This window comes from Oncorhynchus tshawytscha, linkage group LG08, assembly GCF_018296145.1.
Source record: "Oncorhynchus tshawytscha isolate Ot180627B linkage group LG08, Otsh_v2.0, whole genome shotgun sequence".
NCBI classification, from domain to species: domain Eukaryota; kingdom Metazoa; phylum Chordata; class Actinopteri; order Salmoniformes; family Salmonidae; genus Oncorhynchus; species Oncorhynchus tshawytscha.
This window is the reverse complement of record NC_056436.1, coordinates 61,665,362-61,691,648: the sequence shown is the minus strand read 5'-3', so window position 1 is coordinate 61,691,648 and position 26,287 is coordinate 61,665,362. Positions and strand designations below refer to the sequence as shown.

Sequence of the window (26,287 nt, the reverse complement as noted above, 5' to 3'; positions counted from 1 at the left end):
TCGAAAAAATTGAATGACAGATTTAGAGTGTTTTTATTAATGGCCCGACAAAGCAGGAACGGCATGCCGCTGGAGGCTTGTGAGGGTAGAGGGGGGCAGTGATGTCAGCCATGCCAGTTTGTCCCAGTGATTGATCACACATTTTGTCTCCTCAGCTCAGAGGAGAGATGATCCCTGATTATGCTAGTAAACAAGGGGCACATCTGGTGAATGAGTGAACGTAGCAGTATGGCAGACATACTGTGTGTGTGTGTGTGTGTGTGTGTGTGTGTGTGTGTGTGTGTGTGTGTGTGTGTGTGTGTGTGTATGAGTGTGTGTGCCAGGGCTCCACATTACTAGGGTAGAGAGGCTGACAACTTGTGTGTGTGTGGTAGAGGCTGACATTATCAGACTACTGTTTAACATGCAGGTGTCAGTGTCTTCTACTCCCCCCTGAGTCATGTGCAGGGGAGAGGCAGGCAGGCAGAGGCTGGTGCTATTTATAATGGCACTTCACACAGCTGTCAGTATCCATCTCCTCAGTGACATGCAGAGTCACGACTCGCAGGCGAAGGCCCCTTTCAGAGCCTGACGAGGCAGCGAGTGCTAATGCAGCTCTTTGTCTACAATTAGATCAGCACGGTTGCCTCTTCTTCTCTCTCTCTCTCTCTCTCTCTCTACTGTACCTCTGTCTCTCTCTCTGTCTCTCTCTCTCTCTTCCTCTACTGTACCTCTCTCTCTTTCTCTCTCTCTCTACTGTACCTCTCTCTTTCTCTCTCTCTCTCTCTCTCTCTCTACTGTACCTCTGTCTCTCTCTCTCTCTCTCTCTCTCTACTGTACCTCTTTCTTTCTTTCTTCCCCCCCAACATACCTAGATACAGGCAGAGGGAAATATCGCCCACACACATAGAGAAATACAGAGATGTGGGTGCATTCGTAAAGTATTCAGACCCCTGGACTTTTTCAACATTTTGTCAATCTACACACAATACCCTAAACTTTTTTATTTTTGCACATAAAAAAAAAACTGGCAGCGATTACATCCTCGAGTCTTCTTGGGTATTACCCTGCAAGCTTGGCACACCTGTATTTGTGGAGTTTCTCCCATTCTTCTCTGCAGATCCTCTCAAGCTCTTTCAGGTTGGATGGGGAGCGTCTCTGCACATCTATTTTCAGGTCTTTCCACAGATGTTCGATTGGGTTCAAGTCCGGACTTTGGCTGGGCCACTCAAGGACATTCAGAGACTTGTCCCGAAGCCACTACTACGTTGTCTTGGCAGTGTGCTTAGTGTTGTTGTCCTGTTGGAAGGTGAACCTTCACCCTGGTCAGAGGACCCGAGCGCTCCGGAGCATCAAGGAACTCTCTGTACTTTGCTTTGTTCATCTTTCCCTCAATCCTGGCTAGTCTCCCAGTCCCTGACACTGAACAACATCCCCACAGCATGATGCTGCCACCATCATGCTTTAACTTAGGGATGGTGCCAGGTTTCCTCCAGATGTGATGCTTGACATTCAGGCCAAAGAGTTCAATCTTGGTTTCATCAGACCAGAGAATCTTGTTTATCATGGTCTGAGAGTCCTTTAGGTGCCTTTTGGCAAACTCCGAGCAGGCTGTCACGTGCCTTTTATTGAGGAGTGGCTTCGGTCTGGCCACTCTACCATGAAGGCTTGATTGGTGGAGTGCTGCAGAGATGGTTGTCCTTCTGGAAAGTTCTCTGGAGCTCTGTCCGAGTGATATTGAAAAAGTCAAGGGGTATGAATACTTTTTGAATGTACTGTATGTATAGGTGTGAATAGTAGTATTATAAACTGCGGGTTTAAGCACTGAATGCTGATTGGCTGACTAGCCGTGGTATATCAGACCATATACCACGGGTATGACTAATTACATTTTGTAACTAGTTTATAATACCAATGAAGCACCTCAGGGGTTTGTGGTATATGGCCAATATACCATGGCTAAGGTCTTTATCCAGGCACTCTGCGTTGTGTTGTGCACAAGAACAGCCCTTAGCCGTGGTATATTGGCCATATATCACCCCCTTCTCGTGCCTTATTGCTTAAATATACTCTCGTTCACAGAAGCAGACATATTGTATACACACACAGGCTCAGATACTACACATTACACACAGGCTCAGATACTACACTTTACACACAGGCTCAGATACTACACATTACACACAGGCTCAGATACTACACATTACACACAGGCTTAGATACAACACTTTACACACAGGCTCAGATACTACACTTTACACACAGGCTCAGATACTACACATTACACACAGGCTCAGATACTACACATTACACACAGGCTCAGATACTACACTTTACACACAGGCTCAGATACTACACTTTACACACAGGCTCAGATACTACACTTTACACACAGGCTCAGATACTACACTTTACACACAGGCTCAGATACTACACAGGCTTTACACACAGGCTACACACAGGCAGATACACACAGGCTCAGATTTACACACAGGCTCAGATACTACACTTTACACACAGGCTCAGATACTACACTTTACACACAGGCAGATACTACATTTACACACAGGCTCAGATTACACTTTACACACAGGCTCAGATACTACACATTACACACAGGCTCAGATACTACACTTTACACACAGGCTCAGATACTACACTTTACACACAGGCAGATACTACATACAACAGGCTCAGATTACACTTTACACACAGGCTCAGATACTACACTTTACACACAGGCTCAGATACTACACTTTACACACAGGCTTAGATACAACACTTTACACACAGGCTCAGATACTACTACATTACACACAGGGATACTACACTTTACACACAGGCTCAGATACAACACTTTACACACAGGCTCAGATACTACACTTTACACACAGGCTCAGATACTACACTTTACACACAGGCTCAGATACTACACATTACACACAGGCTTAGATACAACACTTTACACACAGGCTCAGATACTACACTTTACACACAGGCTCAGATACTACACATTACACACAGGCTCAGATACATTACACTTTACACACAGGCTCAGATACTACACTTTACACACAGGCTCAGATACTACACTTTACACACAGGCTCAGATACTACACTTTACACACAGGCTCAGATACTACACTTTACACACAGGCTCAGATACTACACTTTACACACAGGCTCAGATACTACACTTTACACACAGGCTCAGATACTACACTTTACACACAGGCTCAGATACTACACTTTACACACAGGCTCAGATACTACACTTTACACACAGGCTCAGATACTACACTTTACATACAGGCTCAGATACTACACTTTACACACAGGCTCAGATACTACACTTTACACACAGGCTCAGATACTACACTTTACACACAGGCTCAGATACTACACATTACACACAGGCTCAGATACTACACATTACACACAGGCTTAGATACTACACATTACACACAGGCTTAGATACTACACATTACACACAGGCTTAGATACTACACATTACACACAGGCTTAGATACTACACATTACACACAGGCTTAGATACTACACATTACACACAGGCTCAGATACTACACTTTACACACAGGCTCAGATACTACACTTTACACACAGGCTCAGATACTACACATTACACACAGGCTTAGATACTACACATTACACACAGGCTTAGATACTACACATTACACACAGGCTTAGATACTACACATTACACACAGGCTTAGATACTACACATTACACACAGGCTTAGATACTACACATTACACACAGGCTTAGATACTACACATTACACATGGGTGAACATAGTGTCTCTCTCACACATACACACACACACACACATATTTTATTAACCCTGTATGTTTTGTCAGACCTGTTCAGGCAGGTGTCTGGTCCAGGGGGTCTGACAGACCAGCGTTACCTCACTATGCTGCTCTATGAAGCCATCCAGATCCCGCGACAGCTGGGAGAGGTGGCCGCCTTCGGGGGGAGCAATGTGGAGCCCAGTGTACGCAGCTGCTTCCGTATGGTGAGATCACACACACAGACACACACAGACACGCGCAGGCCGCAAACACATACATACACACACGCACGCACGCAATTTCTCAAGCAAGAATTTTGCTAGGACTGTCTGGGAGTGGTCTGAGTGAGCTGTTTTTGGCAAAGAGGTTTTAAATTCTCTTTTTCATGGTGATGTCACCAGGCAGGCCAAAACTCCATCCCACCAAAACAGGCTGAAATATCAGGCAGTCTTCAAACAGATCTTAAAAAGGCATTATCATAATTTTCACAATTTCACAGTGTTTTGGTCTCCTGAGTGGCGCAGCGGTCTAAGACACTGTATCCCAGTGCTAGATGTGTCACTACAGACCCTGGTACGATTCCAGGCTGTATCACAACCGGTTGTGATTGGGAGTCCCTTTTGAGGGGCACATTTGGCCCAGCATCGTCTGGGTGGGGTTTGGCCGCGGTAGGGTTTGGCCGCGGTTGGCCTTCATTGTAAATTAAAATTTATTCTTAACTGACTTTCCACAGTATATATGGAAATATATATAAAACACAGTCAAGTCTAGTTTTTGATGCCACTTGGCCTTTAAGCATCATAAATGTGCTTACAATGCACTATGTTGGGGTCATTGATCGTAGGTGTTACTGATAAAAATAGTTTATTCTGAGTGAAATCCTGTGTGAACCAATGTGGTCTGTGGAAAATGATTTACATTTTTTATTTTGTGAAACCAATCTGGTTTAACATACTGTTGTTGGAACAATATGGAATCTATGGGCATAACATCATTTCAAAGTGTTGCAGATGGAGACATGGAAGAACTGAGGGCATTGTCATTTCCACTCTCATACATGGGGGATCAGCTTTTTTGAAATCCCGCCTCATGGCATTTAGCTCAGTAGAGAAATGCATTTTTAAAGCAGTCCCTTTAATGGTAGAGTTGGAACGAGTAGGTAGTAGGTTTTTGGGCGGTGGCTTTTTAAAACCTTTCTAAAAAATTAAAAAATCTTCACTTTTTTACAGCCGACCCGTAATTAAATGTCGCTCGATTCCTGTCCATGCTCCTGATATCAGCCACAGGGGATTAAAACCCTGTCTGTCAACTCTATTTGCTGTATGTCATGTATTTTATGAGCAGATTTTATTATCAGTGTAGTTCCAATCAGAAGTGCCCAGATAAACAATTTATCACGTTGGCATGGCAGTGAAGTCAAAGTGAGGGAATGACACGCGCTAGCACGTTCTGTGGGTGTAGGTTGTAGGGCGTAGTGTAGAGGTGTAGGGGAGTCATTCATGACAGAGGGGCAGAAGGGTTTGGCTCTACATAGAGGATGGCGGGATCTGAGGGAGGGAGTTACACTATAGTAGACATTCTGTGCTGTGGCCCTCCGTGGTCTGTATGTATAGAGACCAGTCTGTTGTACTCAGGCCATGGAGAGTGTACGTTGTGTGTGTGTTTTGGTTGTTGTTGCTTGGTGTAGTCAGTGGGTCCAGTTCTACTAGTTATTGATACTGTAGACAGTCAGTGGGTCCAGTTCTACTAGTTATTGATACTGTAGACAGTCAGTGGGTCCAGTTCTACTAGCTATTGATACTGTAGACAGTCAGTGGGTCCAGTTCTACTAGTTATTGATACTGTAGACAGTCAGTGGGTCCAGTTCTACTAGTTATTGATACTGTAGACAGTCAGTGGGTCCAGTTCTACTAGTTATTGATACTGTAGACAGTCAGTGGGTCCAGTTCTACTAGTTATTGATACTGTAGACAGTCAGTGGGTCCAGTTCTACTAGTTATTGATACTGTAGACAGTCAGTGGGTCCAGTTCTACTAGTTATTGATACTGTAGACAGTCAGTGGGTCCAGTTCTACTAGTTATTGATACTGTAGACAGTCAGTGGGTCCAGTTCTACTAGTTATTGATACTGTAGACAGTCAGTGGGTCCAGTTCTACTAGTTATTGATACTGTAGACAGTCAGTGGGTCCAGTTCTACTAGCTATTGATACTGTAGACAGTCAGTGGGTCCAGTTCTACTAGCTAGGATAGTCTCATGGAGAGGAGAGGAGAGTTGAAAGAGTAGAGGAGAGGAGACGGTAGAGGAGAGGGTAGAGGGGAGGAGAGAGTAGAGGGGAGGAGAGTTGAGGAGAGAGTAGAGGGGAGGAGAGGGTTGAGGAGAGGAGAGGGTTGAGGAGAGGAGAGGGTTGAGGAGAGGAGAGAGGAGAGGGTTGAGGAGAGTTGAGGAGAGCAGGGCAGAGAAAAGCCGAGGAGCCGAGGAGCCTTGTTCCCCTAGAGACCTCACTCCATAACACGTACACACACATATGTTAATTACCCTGCTTTGGCATAGTCGAGACGAGGCTCCAGGGAAATCAACCTTTTAATGCATCTCTGATGCACACTTAATGAGAATTTAGCACATTATGGATTTTCTGCGCTTGGCGAGGCTGTCCTTTATTCACCTGACTTCCTGTTATCCCGTTTATCTGCTGTCTCTCTAACACAGGAATTGCTTTGGAGCATTAGAACATTAACAGGTACTCACGGCCCTCACGCAAGTCACCCCTCTCTCTGGCCGCTATCAACCTCCTGTTTATGTATTTGTGCTTTTAACAGAGTTCTTCCAGGGGAACTTTAATGGAATATGTAATTACCTAGTAATACGTGCCCTATGGAACTGCAGGTAGTTTGATGAAGTGGTACTGTTTGGTAAATTGTTCTGCATAACTGTAATGGATAGTAGCATTTTACAGACAATCAAGCAGGAGACAAGTACAAGATACTCAGGTAAAATGTTTCCTATGTTCTTCCTCCCGTAGGCCCCAGGGAAGCCAGCCATCGAGGTATCTCATTTCCTGGAGTGGATGAGCCTGGAGCCCCAGTCTGTAGTGTGGCTGGCTGTTCTACAGCGTGTGGCAGTGGCCGAGTCCGCCAAGCACCAGGCCAAGTGTTACATCTGTAAACAGTGCCCCATCAAGGGATTCAGGCAGGTCTATTGTACCTCTATCAGAGATGAGGAAAGGTGGATGTGTGACACACACACACACGCACACACAGGATAGAGCAATTCATGTGGCTTCTCTAATGTTACTGACTGTGATATGATCGTCCATTCTACCGATCTGTCCTGACAGGTACCGCAGTCTGAAACAATTCAACGTGGACATCTGCCAGATGTGCTTCCTCACGGGACGCACCACCAAGGGAAAGAAGCAGCTCCAATATCCCATCATGGAGTACTACACCCCAGTAAGAAAGAGTACTACACCCCAGTAAGAAAGAGTACTACACCCCAGTAAGAAAGAGTACTACACCCCAGTAAGAAAGAGTACTACACCCCAGTAAGAAAGAGTACTACACCCCAGTAAGAAAGAGTACTGCACCCCAGTAAGAAAGAGTACTGCACCCCAGTAAGAAAGAGTACTGCACCCCAGTAAGAAAGAGTACTGCACCCCAGTAAGAAAGAGTACTGCACCCCAGTAAGAAAGAGTACTGCACCCCAGTAAGAAAGAGTACTACACCCCAGTAAGAAAGAGTACTACACCCAGGCTGCCACCTGCATGTCACCCTATTAAAGGTCAAAAGTAGTGCACTATGTAAGGAATAGGGTGCCATTTCAGACACAGCCCGCACTATAACCTACACTTTTCTCTTCAAGAGGCAATCTGCAGTTTAAACAATAACAAAGTGGCCACCCCTCCACTGTTTCGGTCGACAGCTGAGGGTTGTGGCTGGAGATATGTAACCACTCTCAAATGCATAGACAGAGCTATGGATGCAAGAACTGACCGTCGGTGATATCAAAATGATAGTTTTAAAATGACACACTGGTTTCCTTACCCTGTAAGTATTCAAGTCATGGGACCGATATTAGCATTTTTCACACATGTCCAAATCATACGAAAGTATCTCAAATTGCTTGTGAACCTCAACAAAGTCACTTATAGATGTTTTGAACATGATGCGAGAAATTTTTTTGTATCGGTCCCATGTCTTGAATGGGATTTGTGCCACAAATGCTAGTACATTAGCATGTGGAAACAGTCCCAAGGGGACTGAACCAAATCATTGATTGCTGTCATACCTTGACTGCTTACAGGGTGAAGTAACCCATATGTCATTTAGTCATTTGGGTGTACTATCTCTTTAACCACGTTTTGAGGCTATACATCGTTGGCATACAATGACATTGTTTACGAACAGTGAAGAAAGACATGTTCATAATGTGGGTTGTGATAGGGTTAGACAGCTAACTAAGCCCATAAGGCTTCAAAAATCAATGGGCATATATAATTAATTTAACAGTCCAAAAATGGATATAGCATTTGTAGATTGCCCCTTTAAGAGAGTACACAAAGAGGAGGCCACACTCGCACACTACTTCAGCTCCAGTCAATGGAGGCTGGGAGATATGGCAGAGAGATCTCCAAATAATTTCTCCCAGGGCAGTATGTCAACCAGGGGAAGGTTGAAGTGGAGCTGAGCTGGAGCTTTTCACCTGAGTTTTGACTCCTATACTGCTGGGTTGTATGATGGAGTGGATGTGGGTAGTCAGGTCCGAGGGAGACAGAGTACTGCATTAGCCGCAGGGCACCTATCACAAAGTTTAGTTCAACACAAGGTGCGTGTGAGTGCGCGGGTGCGCGTGTGTGTCTGTGTGTGCATGCATGCGTGTGTGTGTGTGTCTGGGTGCATGTGTGCACAAGTGTGTGTGTGCGTCCCTGCGTGCATGCATGTGCAGTATGGAGAATTCTAAAGTGGTTCACTTTGTCTTCCTGTCCTCCCACTGCCCCTAACCTCCCCATCCCACTCTTCTCCACCCCCACCCCTCATCCCCCTCTCCTCTATCCCCCCATCTGCCTCTCCTCTCCTCTATCCCCCATCCGCCTCTCCTCTCCTCTATCCCCCCATCCTCCTCTCCTCTCCCCATCCCCTTCTCCTCCATTCCCCCTCATCCCCCTGTCCTCTCCTCCATCCCCCTCATCCCCGTCTCCTCTCCTCCATCCCCCTCTCCTCTTCTCTCCTCTTCTCCATTCCACCCCCACCCCTCATCCCCTCTCCTCTCCTCTCCTCCATCCCCCTCTCCCCCTCTCCTCTTCTCTCCTCTTCTCCATTCCACCCCCACCCCTCATCCCCCTCTCCTCTCCTCCATCCCCCTCTCCTCTTCTCTCCTCTTCTCCACCCCCACCCCTCATCCCCCTCTCCTCTTCTCCACCCCTCATCCCCTCTCCTCTTCTCCACCCCTCATCCCCTTCTCCTCTCCTCCACCCCCACCCCTCATCCCCCTCTCCTCTTCTCCACCCCTCATCCCCTTCTCCTCTCCTCCACCCCGGTCCCTTCATGTAAACCATGTGTCAGACCACCTCAGGAGAGAAGATGCGGGACTTTGCCAAGACGCTGAAGAACAAGTTCCGGTCGAAGCAGTACTTCAGTAAGCACCCTCAGCGGGGTTACCTGCCTGTCCAGTCGGTGCTGGAGGCCGAGAGCTCTGACACGTGAGTCATACCCCTATAGACACAGACGGCTAGACAGACTGGCACCGAGAAGACAGGAAAATAGCTTGTAAAAATAGCCATTGACTTTATTTGTTGAGAGGGAGATTGCTTGTGTATGAAGTGTTATATTAAAAGATGTTGAGGGGAGAGAAGACTTGGGACATGGAGGGTAGTTGGTTGTACATGATGTGGATTTAAGAAGTTTGTAAAAAGTATACACACAGTGTTGAATCAACACTGAATCAGGACTGAAGGGTTCAATCTGTGGAGAACCTTCCAGAAGGACAACCATCTCTGCAGCACTACACCAATCAGGCCTTTATGGTAGAGTGCCCAGACAGAAGCCGATCCTCAGTAAAAGGCACATTACAGCACGCTTGGAGTTTGCCAAAAGGCATATAAAGGACTCTCAGACCATGAGAAACAAGATTCTCTGGTCTGATAAAACCAAGATTGAACTCTTTGGCCTGAATTCCAAGTGTCACGTCTTGAGGAAACCTGGCACCATCCCTATAGGGAAGCATGGTGGTGGCAACATCATGCTGTGGGAAAGTTTTTCAGAGGCAGGGACTGGGAGACTAGTCAAGATTAAGGGAACGATGAACGGAGCAAAGTACAGAGAGGTCCTTGATGAAAACCTGATCCAGAGTGCTCAGGACCTTCCAATAGGACCAAGGTTCACCATCTAACAGGACAACGACCCTAAACACACAGCCAAGACAACGCAGGAGTGGCTTCAGGACAAGTCTCTGAATGTCCTCGAGTGGAGAATGTGTCTATGTGTGCATGTGTGTGTATGTGGACTTGAACCCAATCAAACATCTCTGGAGACACCTGAAAATAGCTGTGCAGCGACGCTCCCCATCTAACCTGACACAGCTTGAGGTGATCTGCAGAGAAGAATGGGAGAAACTCCCCAAACACAGGAGTACCAAGCTTGTACCATCATACCCAAGAAGACTCAACTGCCAAAGATACTTCAACAAAGTACTGATTAAAGGGTCTGAATACTTATGTAAATGTGATATTTCTGTTTTTTATTTTTAATACATTTGCAGAAATAAATCAACTGTTTTTTGCTTTGTAATTATTGGGGATTGTGTGTAGATTGATGAAGAAAAAAACAATATAATCAATTTTAGATGATTTTGTTATTGGTATTTTATTAGGATACCCATTAGCTGTTGTAAAAGCAGCAGCTAGTCAGCCTGGGGTCCACACAGAACATGAAACATAATACAGAACATCATTAGACAAGAACAGCTCAAGAACAGAACTACATGTATTTCTTTTAAAGGCACGCACAGCCTACATATCAATGCATACGCACAAACCATCTACGTCAAATAGGGGAGAGGCCTTGTGCTGCAAGGTGTTGCTTTATCTGTTTTTTGAAACCAGGTTTGCTGTTTATTTGAGCAATATGAGATGGAAGAATAAGGCTGTAACCTGACAAAATGTGGGAAAAAGTCAAGGGGTCTGAATACTTTCTGAATGCACTGTACGTGGGTCCACACTTTTCAGAGTTAAATTAACAGTTTGCTTAGTGTAAAGACTTATTTGCATATTTCCCAGTGTGCCTTGTCTTTCGAGTGAATTGTAAAGTTATCACCTATGACTGCATTTGTTAGTGACGAAGACATGGTTGCATTAATTCATTTTCAGTCATGTGGTCTTCACCAAGTGCGATCTAAGCAAATATGTTATCATTCAATTAGATTAAATAATTCAATTCTTTAAGACAATACAATACAGATTTCATAAGACCTTCTTTTGAGGGCTGAGTAATTTTACCTCAATACATTGGTTTGAAACTCCTGGTTTAAAGGCCACATCTGGCTTGCAAGTCACACACACACACACACACACCAACACACACCCTAGGGAGTACCAGTAATATAGGTATTAATGATGTTTTTCTGTGTTTGACCAGGCCGTGCTCCTCTCCCAAGCTACCCCATGCAGACACACACAGCAGAATCGAGCACTTTGCTAGCAGGTAGGGTGTTATATACACACACACACACACACACACCAAAAATAATGACCCCCCCCCGTCTTTCCTTACCTAACTCTGCTTACTCCAGATCTTCCCTCCTTCCTTTCTCCTGGCACTCCCCAGTTCTCTCTCCACAAGTTGATTGAGATATCCATCTTGGTCTGACCTTCGACCTGAGTGGAGACTGTTGTGCCTTGCGGGTATCCTCTCTCTCCCTTTCCTTCTTTCTTCGTTTCTTTCTTTCTCTCACTCTAGCTCTCGCTCATTCACTCACACACACTGAAAAGGGCATGAGCACCGTGTGTTTGGTCTGGGGTGAGCAGGGGTCTCCTGGTTGTGGATGCCCGGCGGCATGGTAGGGCAGTGTTGCACTCCGCTGGCTCCATTGGTCACCTGGAGGATGCGAAGGCGGATCAGCAGTCTGTCTGACAGGGTTACAGAGAGGGCACAGCCAGGGCATGGAAGAGGGGTCCCTCACCCAGGGGAAGTCATGCCCACAGCAGAGCAGGACATAGATCACTGCAGAAAGAGAGAGAGCAAGAGAGAGACAGGACACAGATCACCTTCTTGTGTGTGTGTGTTGTATGTGAGAGTGCTCCTTACCTGAGGCAGCAGTGCTCCACACCAAATCAAATCAAAAGCAAATCAAATGAAATGTATTTGTCACATACACATGGTTAGCAGATGTTAATGCGAGTGTAGCGAAATGCTTGTGCTTCTAGTTCCGACAATGCAGTAATAACCAACGAGTAATCTAACAATTCCAAAACTACTACCTTATACACACAAGTGTAAAGGGATAAAGAATATGTACATAAAGATATATGAATGAGTGATGGTACAGAGCGGCATAGGCTAGATGGTATCGAGTACAGTATATACATATGAGATGAGTATGTAAACAAAGTGGCATAGTTTAAAGTGGCTAGTGATACATGTATCACATAAAGATGCAGTAGATGATATAGAGTACAGTATATACGTATACATATGAGATAAATAATGTAGGGTATGTAAACATTATATTAAGTAGCATTGTTTAAAGTGGCTAGTGATGTATTTTCCATCAATTCCCATTATTAAAGTGGCTGGAGTTGAGTCAGTGTGTTGGCAGCAGCCACTCAATGTTAGTGGTGGCTGTTTAACAGTCTGATGGCCTTGCCACTATTCAAGACAGAGGAGACACACACCAACAGAGGCAGGATATCTTCTATTCTCTCTCTCCAAATTTGTTCCCTTTCAGTCTTTTTCACTGTTTAGTTAAGTCATTGTTGTCACTCTTTTCTCTCCCACTCGTTCAAATTCATTATTTCCATTGACTTGTTTTAATTGCTTCTGTTCCAAAGTCCCCTCACGTTTATTAGTCTTCTCCTGCCAATTAGAATCATTTATTTGGCACAACTCCTTGGCTCAAGCTGAAGACCCACAAAACTTCCCTGATAGATAAACAGAAATTGAGAAATGGGCAGGGAGCAGTGCAATTTGCTTAAGTGAGATATGCTTATGTGTCTTAATTTGTTGGCTTGCAGATTTGCCAAAGAAGTCTCAGTGTTCCTGAAATTGTTGTTAAGACAGAGATGATGTTGTATATTTGTAGCTTTATGCAGGCTTTACAGTTTCTATCTCTTTTTATGTACTTTGTGTAGTGTGCCATCTTACAGTTCTTAAACATCTTGAGCTCCTCACAAGTCTATCAACCATAGAGGACTCTGAACTGGATTCTGAAAGCCTAACAGAGGACAGTTTAACTTCAACTATATTCCAACATGATCTGAGAGCTCGCTAAATGAGATAAAGCTGATTATTTTAATAATGTACATTGCACAGATGCCATTCAATCTGTACTTTGCTTCATGCAAAATTGACTCCAGTATACACACTCTCTTGCTCTCTCTCTCTCTCTCTCTCTCGCTTCCTCTCGCTCTCTCTCTCTCTCGCTTCCTCTCGCTCTCTCTCCCTCTTGAAAAACACATCAAATGAGAGACTATATATATTTATTCACATAGTACTGCAAACGCCTGGCTGTCAGAACCATGCCAGGCAACTACGTACATTAAAAGGTCCCTGAGGCTGACATCACAGCAGAAGAACAGAGTGTCTGTCTCTACTCAGTCATATGAGGGTGTGTACATGTTAATCCAGTGTAAGAATATGATGTCCCAGAGGAGGATTGTGGGTATTTGATGTTTTGGGTTGGATCCAGATTTGCTGGTGTGTCACACACCAAGGTGCTAGTGGAGAGCTCTCCTTTTGTCATTAGTACAGACTCGGTCGGGAGGGAGGGAAAGAGAAAGCTCAAGGTGCTATCTAGAACCTAAAAGGGTTATTCTGCTGTCCTCATAACATAACCCTTTTAAGATCCCTTTTTGGTTCCAGGAAGAACCCTTTTGGGTTCCAAGTAGAACCCTTTCCAAAGAGGGCTCTACATGGAACCCAAAAGGGTTATACCTGGAACAAAAAAGGGTTGTACTTAGAACCAAAAAGGGTTATACCTGGAACCAAAAAGGGTTATACCTGGAACAAAAAAGGGTTGCACTTACAACCAAAAAGGGTTATACCTGGAACCAAAAAGGGTTATACCTGGAACCAAAAAGGGTTATACCTGGAACCAAAAAGGGTTGTACCTGGAACCAAAAAGGGTTGTACCTGGAACCAAAAAGGGTTGTACCTAGAACCAAAAGTAACCTTTTTTCTGAGAGTGTGGGACTCATAGGAATTAACTCACAACTTCCCACATCATCAATACTGTCCTGAGGACAGGGGTCAAGTCTACAGCTCTCACATAGAATACTGGGGTGAGGCTCCCTCTCCTCTCTACCCTGCCTTCCGGTCCTGTAACAACCATTTGATTAATGGCCTAACTGATTGAATTAAGGGGACAGATCTGGCCACAGTGAGAGTGGTTAAATTAATGTCTGTTAGCCATAGGGCCAAGGTCTGGCCACGGTCAGAGTGGATGGATGAAGGGCCAGGTCTGGCCACGGTCAGAGTGGATGGATAAAGGGCCAGGTCTGGCCACGGTCAGAGTGGATGGATAAAGGGCCAGGTCTGGCCACGGTCAGAGTGGATGGATAAAGGGCCAGGTCTGGCCACGGTCAGAGTGGATGGATAAAGGGCCAGGTCTGGTCACAGTGAGAGTGGATGGATAATGGGCCAGGTCTGGCCACGGTCAGAGTGGATGGATAAAGGGCCAGGTCTGGCCACGGTTAGAGTGGATGGATAATGGGCCAGGCCTGGTCACAGTTAGAGTGGATGGATAATGGGCCAGGCCTGGCCACAGTTAGTGGATGGATAATGGGCCAGGTCGGGCCCTGTACTCTCTATGGGCCTTGGTGGGAGGGGCCATGATCATGAGAGTGGGTGGCCTGTACTCTCTATGGGCCTTGGTGGGAGGGGTCATAATGATGAGAGTGGGAGCCTGTACTCTCTATGGGCCTTGGTGGGAGGGGCCATGATGATGAGAGTGGGTGGCCTGTACTCTCTATGGGCCTTGTTGGGAGTGGCCATAATGATGTCATATGGATCTCTCTTCATCACTCCATCCTCATCCCTCTTTTCTCTCCCTCCATCCATCAATCCATATGTTTTTTTGGTTGTGTGTGTGTGTGCTGTGGGGGGCCTGGAGCTTGAGTAGCATGAGACACATTTCATTAGTGTCTCTGGCAGAGGTTGTACATGGCTGGTGGTTCCAACACAGTATCCTGGCAGCTCCCTCAGAAGGCCGTTCCCACTGCTGAGAGAGTGAGGTGTCGCTAAAAGCTAAGTTCTGCCTAGTCAGCTGCGAGATCAAATTCCTGTACATGCAAATGTATTTGGTGAATTAAGCTGATTCTGGTAATAGGGGAGGAGTATAACGGCACAGATGGTGGATAAATAGTTCGCTCTGCACATTTACCATTGGAGAAAAATGGTCAGTTATGGTTTACTTAAATGGGTGTCTTCCCCCATAAGCACAAATGGAATAGCAGCTGGGTTTGGTGTACTTAGTTCATTGACTTTCATTAAACCCGAAGAAAAAAAAAACAGCGATTGGGGTGTCTCGCTCCCTCTTCTGTCTCTGATAACAGTCTGTAGCAGTGTGGTAGCTGTCCATGGTGCTTATCTGCCAAACTTCTCAAGTACACTGTAAGGCAGAAGAAAGAGAAGTGCAGTGGGGTAGCTGTCCATGGTGCTTATCTGCCAAACTTCTCAACTACACTGTAAGGCAGTAGAAACAGAAGTGCAGTGGGGTAGCTGTCCATGGCACTGAAAAACAACAGTCACTGCTGCAGGGCTGAAAACCTAGACTCGCTGTCCTTGGTCCTGAAACACTGCAATACAGTACTGTACTGAATAGCTCTTCTTGGAATGAAACCCCCTCTTCTTTCTAAAATAAATTAAATCTGTCAATCTGTTGCTCTTGACCTCTTTTTACTAGAGTATGCCAGCAGCATACCACCCTGCATACCACTGCTGGCTTGCTTCTGAAGCTAAGCAGGGTTGGTTCTGGTCAGTTCCTGAATGGGAGACCAGATGCTGCTGGAAGTCGTGTTGGAGGGCCAGTAGGAGGCACTCTTTCCTCTGGTCTAAAGAAATATCCCAATGCCCCAGGGCATTGCCCTGTGTCGGGTGCTGTCTATCGGATGGGACGTTAAATGGGTGTCCTGACTCTCGGAGGTCATTAAAGATCCCATGGCAGAGAGTAGGGGTGTTAACCCCGGTGTCCTGGCTAAATTCCCAATCTGGCCCTCAAACCATCACAGTCACCTAATAATCCCCAGTTTACAATTGGCTCATTCATCCCCCTCCTCTCCCGTGTAACTATTCCCCAGGTCGTTGCTGCAAATGAGAATGTGTTCTCAGTCAACTTACCTTGTAAAACAACAGATAAATAAATAAGAGTACCTACCTATTTTCTCTGTGTGTGTGTGTTTTCCTGTTGTCCAGGTTGGCGGAAATGGAGAACCAGAATTGTTCCTTCTTCACAGATAGCCTGTCGCCTGATGAGAGTCTGTGAGTACACTCCCACTTCCCCCACACACTGAACCCTTTCATTTCAGCCAAGTGTTTATGTATACCCTGAGTGTGCACACACACACATTCAGGGAAGGCTGGTCAGTCACATAAAATAATCACCAAGTTTATGAAAGGACCCATGGCTGAGGCCGTGCACACACTCCCCCTTCATCATAAAAGACCAAATACAAAGGGCTGCTGCACGGGAGAGAGGGAGGCCCATTGAAATACTACAGAACATGATGTTAAGAGCCAGAGGCTGGCTGAGCGAAAAGGAGGGGAGAGGGGGAGTAGCTTTGATGTGAATGGTGGAGTCAATAAGGTGAGCCCCTCACTAAGGAATCATATAAACTGACTGGACACAGGTGTTGGCCCTGATCAAAGGCTTTGGCTGAGACAGAGATTGTTTTGGGGGTGAGGCGTGTGTGTGTGTGCGTGCGTGGGTGTTTTCATTATGAGCACTGCTATAACAAAATGAATTTTTACCACCAAGGTGTAGTGGCCTCCATCAAAGGGTTTACTGTGTGTGTTTTTAGTGTCGAGAGAAAGAGAGCGAGGGTGTGTTTGTGTTTATGTGCGTTGTGTGTGCATAGGTCCACGTCAGTGTGTGTATTCATATCTGTGTATATGTGTGGGTGCATTCATGTCTGTGTGTGTCAGTGTGTGCGTTCATGTCTGTGTATGTGTATGTGTGTGTCTGTATGTGCACGTGTGTATTTGCGAGATAGGGAGGGCATTGGCATGGTGTGTGAAGCTGCCTATTTGATGTGTCAACATGGCTGTTTGTATAGTTGTTCAGTGTGCTGTTTGTCTGCAAGCTATTTGCTCTGTGTGTCTGGTTTATCACTGTGACACTGTGGCTATGTTTGTTCCAAGTGTTTCTGTACTTTGTTCTTGTCAGTAGGGCTACTGCTCTGTCTCCTGTCTTCTGTCTCTGTGTCCTGTCTCTACTGCTGCTCTTTGTGTGTGCTGAGTCCCCTCGTTCTCATGTCACTCTGTTAGCTTGCTGCCCAGTGCTGCAGTATGTCTGGCTATGCTCTGGCGTCATTAGTGTCCTTTATTTCTGCATGCCTGTCTATGTCATGTCTGTCTATGTCATGTCTGTCTATGCGGCCACTTGTTCTCAGAATTGAAGACTGTCTGTGTTTCAGCTGATGTGCTTCTATCCTGCCTGTGCTGCTGTTGCTGTCCATGTGTCTGTTGCTGTCTGTGTGTCTGTGCCATTCTGTGTCAGTACTGCTCCACCATACCAACGTGTCTGTTGCGCTTGTGTCTGTTGCTTCTGCTGTGCTGTCTGTGCTGATGTGCTGCTCTGTCCTGTCCTGTCCTGTGCTGCACTGTCTTGTTTGTGGCTGTACACTGTCCTGTCCTGTGCTGTGGCTATTTGCTGTACTGTGCTGCTGGTGGCAGGGTTGTGGCTCAGTGTGCTGAGTGTCTCCTGTGCTGTGTCATGTGGGGGACTCAGGGATGAAGATCAGTACCTCCTGCGTCACTCCAGCCCCGGTACCCTGGACCAGGACTCCCCCAGCGGACAGCAGATGCTGCTGGCCCACCTGGACTGTCAGGACAAGGACGAGCTGCAGAGAACGCTGGCCCGCCTGGAGAACGAGAACCGGTGAGAAAATAGAGCCCTTTTGGTTTTAGAAATATTTTATCCCAGAACCTTTACAACTATTGGTCTTAGAACCTTTAAGGTATATAACCTTTTTGTCTTAAAACTTTTAGAACATAGAACCATTTGGTCTTAGAACCTTTAAGGTGTAGAACCTTTGTCTTAACTTTTAGAACATAGAACCTGTTGGTCTTGGAACCATTAAGGTGTAGAACTGTTTTGTCTTAGTACCTGTAGGACTTCCAAACTTTAGCTCTTACAACCCTACAGGGTCACTACCATGGCCAGCCTAATCAATTATCCATGCTTCTGACACCCAATGTGAGAACTACACCATCGTTAGGGTGATTGTATAGTGTACAGAGTATACTACTACTGTATGATGCATGAGTGTGATGGGAAAGAAATGGCTTTGGAACACATCAATTGGATCCTCATAGGATTCTGTGTTACTTAAGTACCCTTAAGACCTTGAAGTAAAAGTTGAAATGAGAGAGAATAATGCTTTTCCCATACACTTCATTTGATACCAGAGGCAACTTTAAAAGGTATGATTCATCGGATTTATTCTATTTTGTCTTCTCTACGTGCCCCTGACCTTCGGGCCAACACACACACACACACACACACATTTGTTTGCACTCCGTTTGTCACCAATGAATAATAGGTTAATAAAGCTAGATTAGTAACATATATACACACAGCTGGTGTCTGAAACTTTAACCTAGTTTGGTATTATTTCTGTATTGTTATGATGAGGTATATCCTGTGTGCTCCTCAGTTAGCACTGCAGCTGTCTTCCTTTATTCTGATTGGCTTATAGGACCCCATGTGATATGTCAGAATCTGTAAACAAGTAACAATGGTGTGTGTAGTCATTAGTGTAAGTGAGTGGTTGCGTTCACAGATGTGATAATGCAAACAAACAAAACAACCACACAAAAAAATGGCACAACCAAAATTCAGCAGTGTGTCTGCGTGGAGAGAGTCTCCCCAATGAATGGGGGAATTTATCCCCAGGACACACCCGGGCCCAGGTGTGTCCCATTTTGCTGACGACCCTCCCGTGCCGCCCACCGACATCCTAGTAAGGAGAACAAGAGCAAAGAGAAAGAATTCGGCAGACAGAGTGGAAGGGTCGTCACAAATGTTATAGAGACATAATTCATTTCTGTCTGTACGGAAACAGAATGCCTATGAGCTGTGGTAAACGATGCATGCACAGGATTCGTCTTTATGTAAAACACAAGTTAATCCTGATCAACAGTTCAACTCGAATACGTTTCTGTTTTCATACAGTGTATATGTTCAGAGCGATACATTTTCCTGACTATGTCACTAGTCAGTTCGCATGATCAGCACACAGACAGTGAACATTCGATATAAAACCCACCTGGCTAAACACCTAGGTGCGATTTTAGACTCCGAAATGTGACCAAATCAGTTTTCTTATCAGAATTGTGTATGCGACCAATAAACTTAGATTTTATCATCTACCTAATATTGCCAAAGTGCGTCAGTTTCTCTGCCAGGCCGACACTGAGAGACTAATGCATGTTTTTATTACTACCAGCCTTGGTTACTACGATGGTCTCATGTCTGGTCTTACCAAGAAAAACATTGGACAACAGCCTATTCATTGAGAATGCAGCAGCACCTGTGCTAAATAAGACTGCACACATAACACTTATTTTAAAGTCCCTTCATTGTTTGCCTGTTAGTTTTACAGTTGATTTTAAAATTGCTTTATATATTTTTAAAGCACTATGTGGTCTTTTGCACCTGAACACATGTATCATATGCATTTAGGATATGTGCCCGGTCGGTCCCTTAGATCCTCTGGCACTGGTGTTTGAGATGTTCTAAAACATTTTGTGACGATGCCTTTAGTCAGCCCTGAGTTTTTGGTTGGTGGGACCCTCAGTCATTTAGCAGACATACAGGAGCAAATAGGGTTAAGAGCCTTGCTCAAGATTGTTCACTTAGGGGGCTCAGGGATTTCAACCAGCAACCTTTCGGTTACTAGCCCAACAGTCTTAAGCGCTAGACTACCTGCCACCCATTGTAATTATTCACCTACCTACCTCATGCCTTTTGCACACAATGTATATAGACTCTTTCTTTTCATTTTTTCTACTGTGTTTTTGACTTGTTTATTGTTTACTCCATGTGTAGCTCTGTGTTGTTGTATGTGTCGAACTGCTTTGCTTTATCTTGGCCAGGTCGCAGTTGTAAATGAGAACTTGTTCTCAACTAGCCTACCAAGTTAAATAAAGGTGAAATCAAAATAAAAAAAGTACTCTGGTCGAAAGTAGTGCACTTAATAGTTTGCCACCTCGCTGCAAAATGTTTTAATGGCCTCCTCTTGACAGTGGAAAGAAAATGCTTTGTTTTAAAGTTAATTTCCTGCAATTCTACACATTTTGCCATGGGGCGGCAAGAACTTTGTAAGTTTATAACAAAACAGAACATTTTTGCAGTTTTAAAGCTAATTTCCTGCAGTTCGACACATGTTGTATTGACTTATGCCATGTTAATATGATCTGAGTTTGGAACCACCAAGACTCTTCCTAGAGCTGGCTACCCAGCCAAACTGAGAAATGGGGGGAGAAGGGCCTTGGTCAAAGATGTGACCAAGAACCTGATGGTCACTCTGACAGAGCTCCAGAGTTCCTCTGTGGAGATGGGAAACCTTCCAGAAGGACAACCACCTCTGCAGCACTCCACCAATCAGGCCTTTATGGTAGAGTGGCCAGACGGAAGCCACTCCTCAGTAAAAGGCACATGACAGCCCACTTGAAGTTTGCCAAAAGGCATTTGTCCCAAAGCCACTCCTGCGTTGTCTCAGGACTCTCAGACATGAGACACAACATTCTCTGGTCTGATGAAACCAAGATTGAATTCTTTGGCCTGAATGCCAAGCGTCTTTTGTTTTCATCTGGAGGAAACCCTACGGTGAAGCATGGTGGTGGCAGCATCCTGCTGTTTTGGCAGCATCGTGCTGTTTTTCAGCGGCAGGAACTGAGAGAAGTTAGGATTGAGGGAAAGATGAACGGAGCAAAGTACAGAGAAATCCTTGATGAATGCCTGCTCCAGAGCACTCAGGACCTCAGACTGGGGCGAAGGTTCACCTTCCAACAGGACAACAACCCTAAGCACACAGCCAAGACAATGCAGGAGTGGCTTCGGGACAAGTCTCTGAGTCCTTGAGTGGCCCAGCCAGAGACAAGACTTGAACCCGATAGCTGTGCAGGGACACTCCCCATCCAACCTGACAGGGATTTAGAGGATCTGCAGAGAAGAATGGGAGAAACTCCCCAAATACGGGTGTGCCAAGCTTGTAGTGCCATACCAAAGAAGACTCGAGGCTGTAACCGCTGCCAAAGGTGCTTCAACAAAGTACTGAGTAAAGGGTCTGAATACTCATGTAAATGTGATATTTCTGTATTTTTTTCATTTATACATTTGCACACATTGCTAAAAACCTGTCTTTGCTTTGCCATTATGGGGTATTGTGTGTAGATTGATGAGAAAAAAATTTACTTACTCAATTTTTGAATAAGGCTGTAACGTAACAAAATGTGAAAAAAGTCAAGGGGTCTGAATACTTTCCGAATGCACTGCATGCCAGGAACCGGCCCTGCCTTTAGTCACTGTGATGCTGGCCTTTGGAACAGCCTACCAGAGGATCTGAGGGCCTCAGAAATGGTAGACAATTTGAAGAAAAAGGTGAAGACATACTTTTTTAGCTGCACTTTTACCTACAGTGCTTTAGGTTGTCTTAGCCATAGTGCCATCTTCATTTATTTATACGTCTTTCGCTGTATTCTCATGTTCACTGTTATTTTACTGTTTTACTTTTTGAATTTGTCTCAAAAAAAGGATTCTCGTCTATCTTAAATGTATATTTGTATCGAAAACGTTTTGTGTTATCTTTCGTTCCTTTTATAATTATATTTGTAAATCACTTTGAAATTAATGATCTTTTAGAAATGTGCTATACAGTGGAAATAAAGTCATTGAGTTATACGCACTACGGCGCTCACACCATTTACTATCATAGCCTATTGTGGACAGTGTGTGTATCAGTGAAAACTCCCAGCTCTTTAAAATGCTGTTTGCTGATGTCTCTGTCCTCTCTCCTATTCCCCAGGGTGCTGCAGGGGGAGTGGCGGCGGCTGAAGTGGAGGCATGAGGAGGCGGCGGCGGCGCCCCAGCTGACGGAGGGAGGTGAGGGTGTTCCGGGATCTCCCACGGAGGGCCAGCAGGACGAGGAGCTCCTGGCCGAGGCAAGGGTCCTCCGGCAGCACAAGACTCGCCTGGAGACACGCATGCAGATCCTGGAGGACCACAACAAACAGCTGGAGTCCCAGCTGCACAGGCTACGAGAGTTACTGCTGCAGGTAGGGAAGGAGGAAGGGGAAAGGAAAGTGGAAAGAAAGAGAAGGGAAAGAAAGAAAAAATATGGCTTGGAAAAGAGGCGAAGGGGGTGAGGTAGAGAACAACTATAAGGGCTTAAAACTGCAGGTACAGAGACAGAAAGGGAGGGGAGCTGATGAGAGACTGAGGGAAATACCTACGGTAAGGAGAGAAAGAAAGAGGGGGATAGACTCAAGAGGGATTAAGAAGCAGGGCGATAAAAGGAAGCAAAAAAGGGGAACAAAGAGAATGGCTGGACTGAGAGAAAATAGGACACTGCTGTAGGAGAATATGAATGTGTGAATGGGGAATAGAGAGAGGGAGAGGAAGAAATGGAAAGATCATTGGTACTGCTGCAGTAGAGGGAGAGCGAGAAAGAGAGACAGAAAGGCATTTCCTCAGGTGAAAAGACTTGGAAATTGGGGATAGAGAGAGGAGATTGAAAGAGAGACTGGAGAGATGGTTCATTTAGTGGAAAGAGGGGAATGGGATTGGGAACAGCGGGACTGAGTACCAAGATTTCTAAAGCTGTAGATTTGAACTTTCTCAACACTTCCATGAACCTCTCATATCATATAATGCCTTTCAATCCCTTCTTAAGAAATGTTCATGCGCGTAGATTCTTTATTTCCTTCAGTCTATTGTTCCAATATGAAGTGGTGGAGTGGGTGTGGGCAGTCCAACTGTCAGTGTCAACCGTTCTGTTTTCATCTCCGTAGAAAGTAGATTTTCCTTTGTTCGTTGTACAACTACGTCTGAATCCCCAGCCAACTCAGTTTCCCTGGAACACTTTGACTTATTTAGTGCGTCTGCATGTTTACTGTGTCCTTCAACCCCAACCAACACATTCCAATAACGTTTGTGCTTTTCCGAAGTAGCTGTCGATGGGAATTTTGTGGTGATTGATGACACTATTTACTTTCCACCAGCCCAAAGACGATTCGGAGGCCAATGGGTCGGAACCTTCGTCCTTGTCATCTCCGGTGTCAGGGGGAGGCCGTCAGGGGGACGGACCCAGTAGAGAGACCACAGACACAGAGGCAGCAGGTGAGCTACTAAGGCAAATGTTCCCGAATATTAGGTCCTGTCTAGTCTGGGTACCAGTCTTTTTAGCTAACATTCCACTCCGTGCCATTCCTGTAATTTGCCAAATGAACAGAGACAGCAATCAGGCTAGGTCCCACTGGTGGGGTTGCAAGTTCCAAGCGATTCCTGCTGGATTATTGACTTTAAAATATTTATTTGTTCATTTAGTGGGCCATAACAACCTTGGAATGAGATGATTGAGTGTTCTGTTGTCACTCATCTCTCTCCGTGTGATGCTGTGTGTGACAGGAGATGGAGATGAGGATCATGACACAGTGCAGCAACTGCAGGAGGTCATAGAGCAGCTGAGAAACGTCTTCCCTTCAGAACCTGGTGAGTCTCTGACCCTACAGACCTGAGACAGACACGCCAGAGATACAACCATTTACTTGTGCACATCAAGGTAGTGAGTCTTCTTCCAGCAGATAGAAGAAGCAGGGTATGTACAGTTTACTAGCCTGATCAAAAACCCATTAGCCTGCTGAAGACCCACATTGAGTACTGGCCATTCTGCTTGTGTTCTAAAAATGAATTTTGACCCTTAATTGCCACTTTTCCCCCTCTCTCCTCTTCCAGGAACCACGTCACTCATCTAACCCAGGGCGACGCTTGGAGTGCAGTGATGCCTGGTGGGATGCCTGATGGCCCGTGCCCCTTATAGCTGCCGTCAGAGGGACAGAGAGTGCACCAGGTCCTTGACCCATACAGCAGCTCACCCAGAGCTGACCCCTCTCCCTCCCCCTGGACCTCTGTGCACTAACCACCCCTGTGGGAGCCAAAGGCTAACAGCTAATGCTAACGGCCGGGCCAAGCACTATGCTAACAAGCTATGGCTAATGTTATGCTATGGCTAAGCGGTGCAGCCAGACACTGTGTTAACCAGCTAAGAAGGCTAAGGAAGCTAACAGCTAACGTTAGCAGCCCAGCCAGGCAGAAACAGTTTTAGCTAGCTAATCCACTACTGGCTAACGCTAGCATCCCAGCCATGACACTGTGCTAACCAGCGTCCGCGTAGTCGTCCGAATGTGTGACGCTTTATATCCATACAGCACAAGGACCTTCCACAAAAAGGACTCTTACACAATGCAAAAATGCGTGAGGATTTCCATCATGTTTGTTCTATCCAGTAACTGCGTGCGTTTGTGTTTTTCCTGTTTTCTAATGCGTTTCAAACGTCTTTTTTTTTTTTACAAGGCGTTCATGCGCACCACCGTTGACTCGATTTGGGCCAGGCTGGCTGCGCTTCATGCGGCTGTGATCAGTCGGCTGGGCCAGGCGTACCCAGAGCAAAGCAGAGCAGATTGCCGGGGAGCCAGCGGGACCCACAACAAGCTTATTGACTCTGTGGGACTGACACATCATCAGTAAAACCCTATGATTTATTTAAGACAGCCAAAGTGCCCGCCAGCGCACGCAGCACTGCCTCTGTGCACACAGCTCCTCTAATCTTCCCAAACGGGGATGCCTGTCGTCTCTCTCGCATGGCTCCCCGCTCTCTCTGTCACAGTGAGTGCACATATCATACACGCGCAGACACACGTTGTTTCAGATGAACTCTCATGCTGTATTAACGCACTTGCTCATACTCGGATTCATATGGACGTTCATATCGCACACAGTAGGAATACACACCTATAAACACGTAGAGACGCACATACGCTTACACTCACAGCCGCAAACTTTTGTGAAAAGAAATCGGTGACGAAAGAAGGGCTGTGATTTTGCGTCTCTCTGTTCAGGAGGAGAGTCTCGATACAACGCCGATATGTGTTTAGCTGAGAAAGAGTCTAGCTTTAAACGCCCGGGCTCTCTGGCTCCTGCTGTGTGCACAGCAGAGAAGGCATGGTGCCCCATGTTGCTTAAACCTTTCAGGGGTACACAAATGCCTAGGATAGTAGGCGCTCGAGGCTGGCGGGGGGGTTGGGCTACCATCACACCAGGATCATGCGACACTCCAGACAGAGCACACTCTATTTGCCTTAAACCCAGACAGAGCCCAGCATGGACCAATACATGTGTTTTATGTTGCTGCCTCAAACATTATTAAATTGAGTTCGCCCTGGCGCTCTCTCCCTCTCTCTCTGTCTCTGTCTGTCTGTCTGTCTGTCTCTCTCTCTCTCTCCTCTCCCTCTCTCTCTCTGTCTCTCTGTCTCTGTCTGTCTGTCTGTCTCTCTCTCTCTCTCTCTCTCTCTCTCCTCCCCCTCTCCCTCTCTTCTTTTCTCTTTTTATGCTTGTGACTCATCCATTTCTGTATCAGATGTTAAAGTACTGGCTTACAAATGCCTTTTTTTGCCATTCAGTGTTTTCACAATCAGGGGAGGAAATTGCATCGGTTGGGTGTAGTGGGTAGATGTGAATGTCATTCAATTTCAGATGTTAGTTCTGTTTAGGGGTCTGGGTTCTGTGGCATTTTGCATTAGAGGCATCAGAGAGCCTTTATGAGTAAGGACAGGGAAGACAGTGGGAATTGACAGCGCTAGAGCGGCCTAGCACCTGAGAGACTAATTAAAAGGCTGGGGTCAAATAGGGCTTTGGCGGGGTGGAGGGAGGGAGGATGGTGGGAATGTGATAGCGAAGTGGAAGGGAGACTCGGAGTAGGAGAGATCTGAGAGACCAAAGGAAAGGGGAAGAAAATAGTCTGTTTAGTGCTCCTGGGCTGAGTGGAGAGGAGCCATCCACTTTGATGTG

General features: G+C 45.7%; 1 protein-coding gene across 3 annotated transcripts in view; it reads left to right on the top strand.

Annotated features, from left to right (window-relative positions):
* LOC112255682 (dystrophin-related protein 2-like) overlaps positions 1-24,890 on the top strand; it is a 189,769-nt gene extending 164,879 nt beyond the window's left edge. For 2 of the 3 annotated variants that reach the window (XM_042325740.1, XM_042325739.1), the window contains 11 exons: positions 3,858-4,015; positions 6,813-6,979; positions 7,128-7,242; positions 9,352-9,488; positions 11,422-11,487; positions 16,414-16,479; positions 17,948-18,097; positions 22,248-22,497; positions 23,443-23,560; positions 23,849-23,932; positions 24,176-24,890. In XM_042325740.1, the coding sequence (XP_042181674.1) occupies positions 3,858-4,015; positions 6,813-6,979; positions 7,128-7,242; positions 9,352-9,488; positions 11,422-11,487; positions 16,414-16,479; positions 17,948-18,097; positions 22,248-22,497; positions 23,443-23,560; positions 23,849-23,932; positions 24,176-24,195 (1,331 nt within the window). In that variant the 3' untranslated portion in view covers positions 24,196-24,890. The remainder of the gene's footprint in view (positions 1-3,857; positions 4,016-6,812; positions 6,980-7,127; positions 7,243-9,351; positions 9,489-11,421; positions 11,488-16,413; positions 16,480-17,947; positions 18,098-22,247; positions 22,498-23,442; positions 23,561-23,848; positions 23,933-24,175) is intronic. The other variant, XM_042325741.1, reaches the window with a different exon arrangement.
* Positions 24,891-26,287: the final 1,397 nt, after the last annotated feature.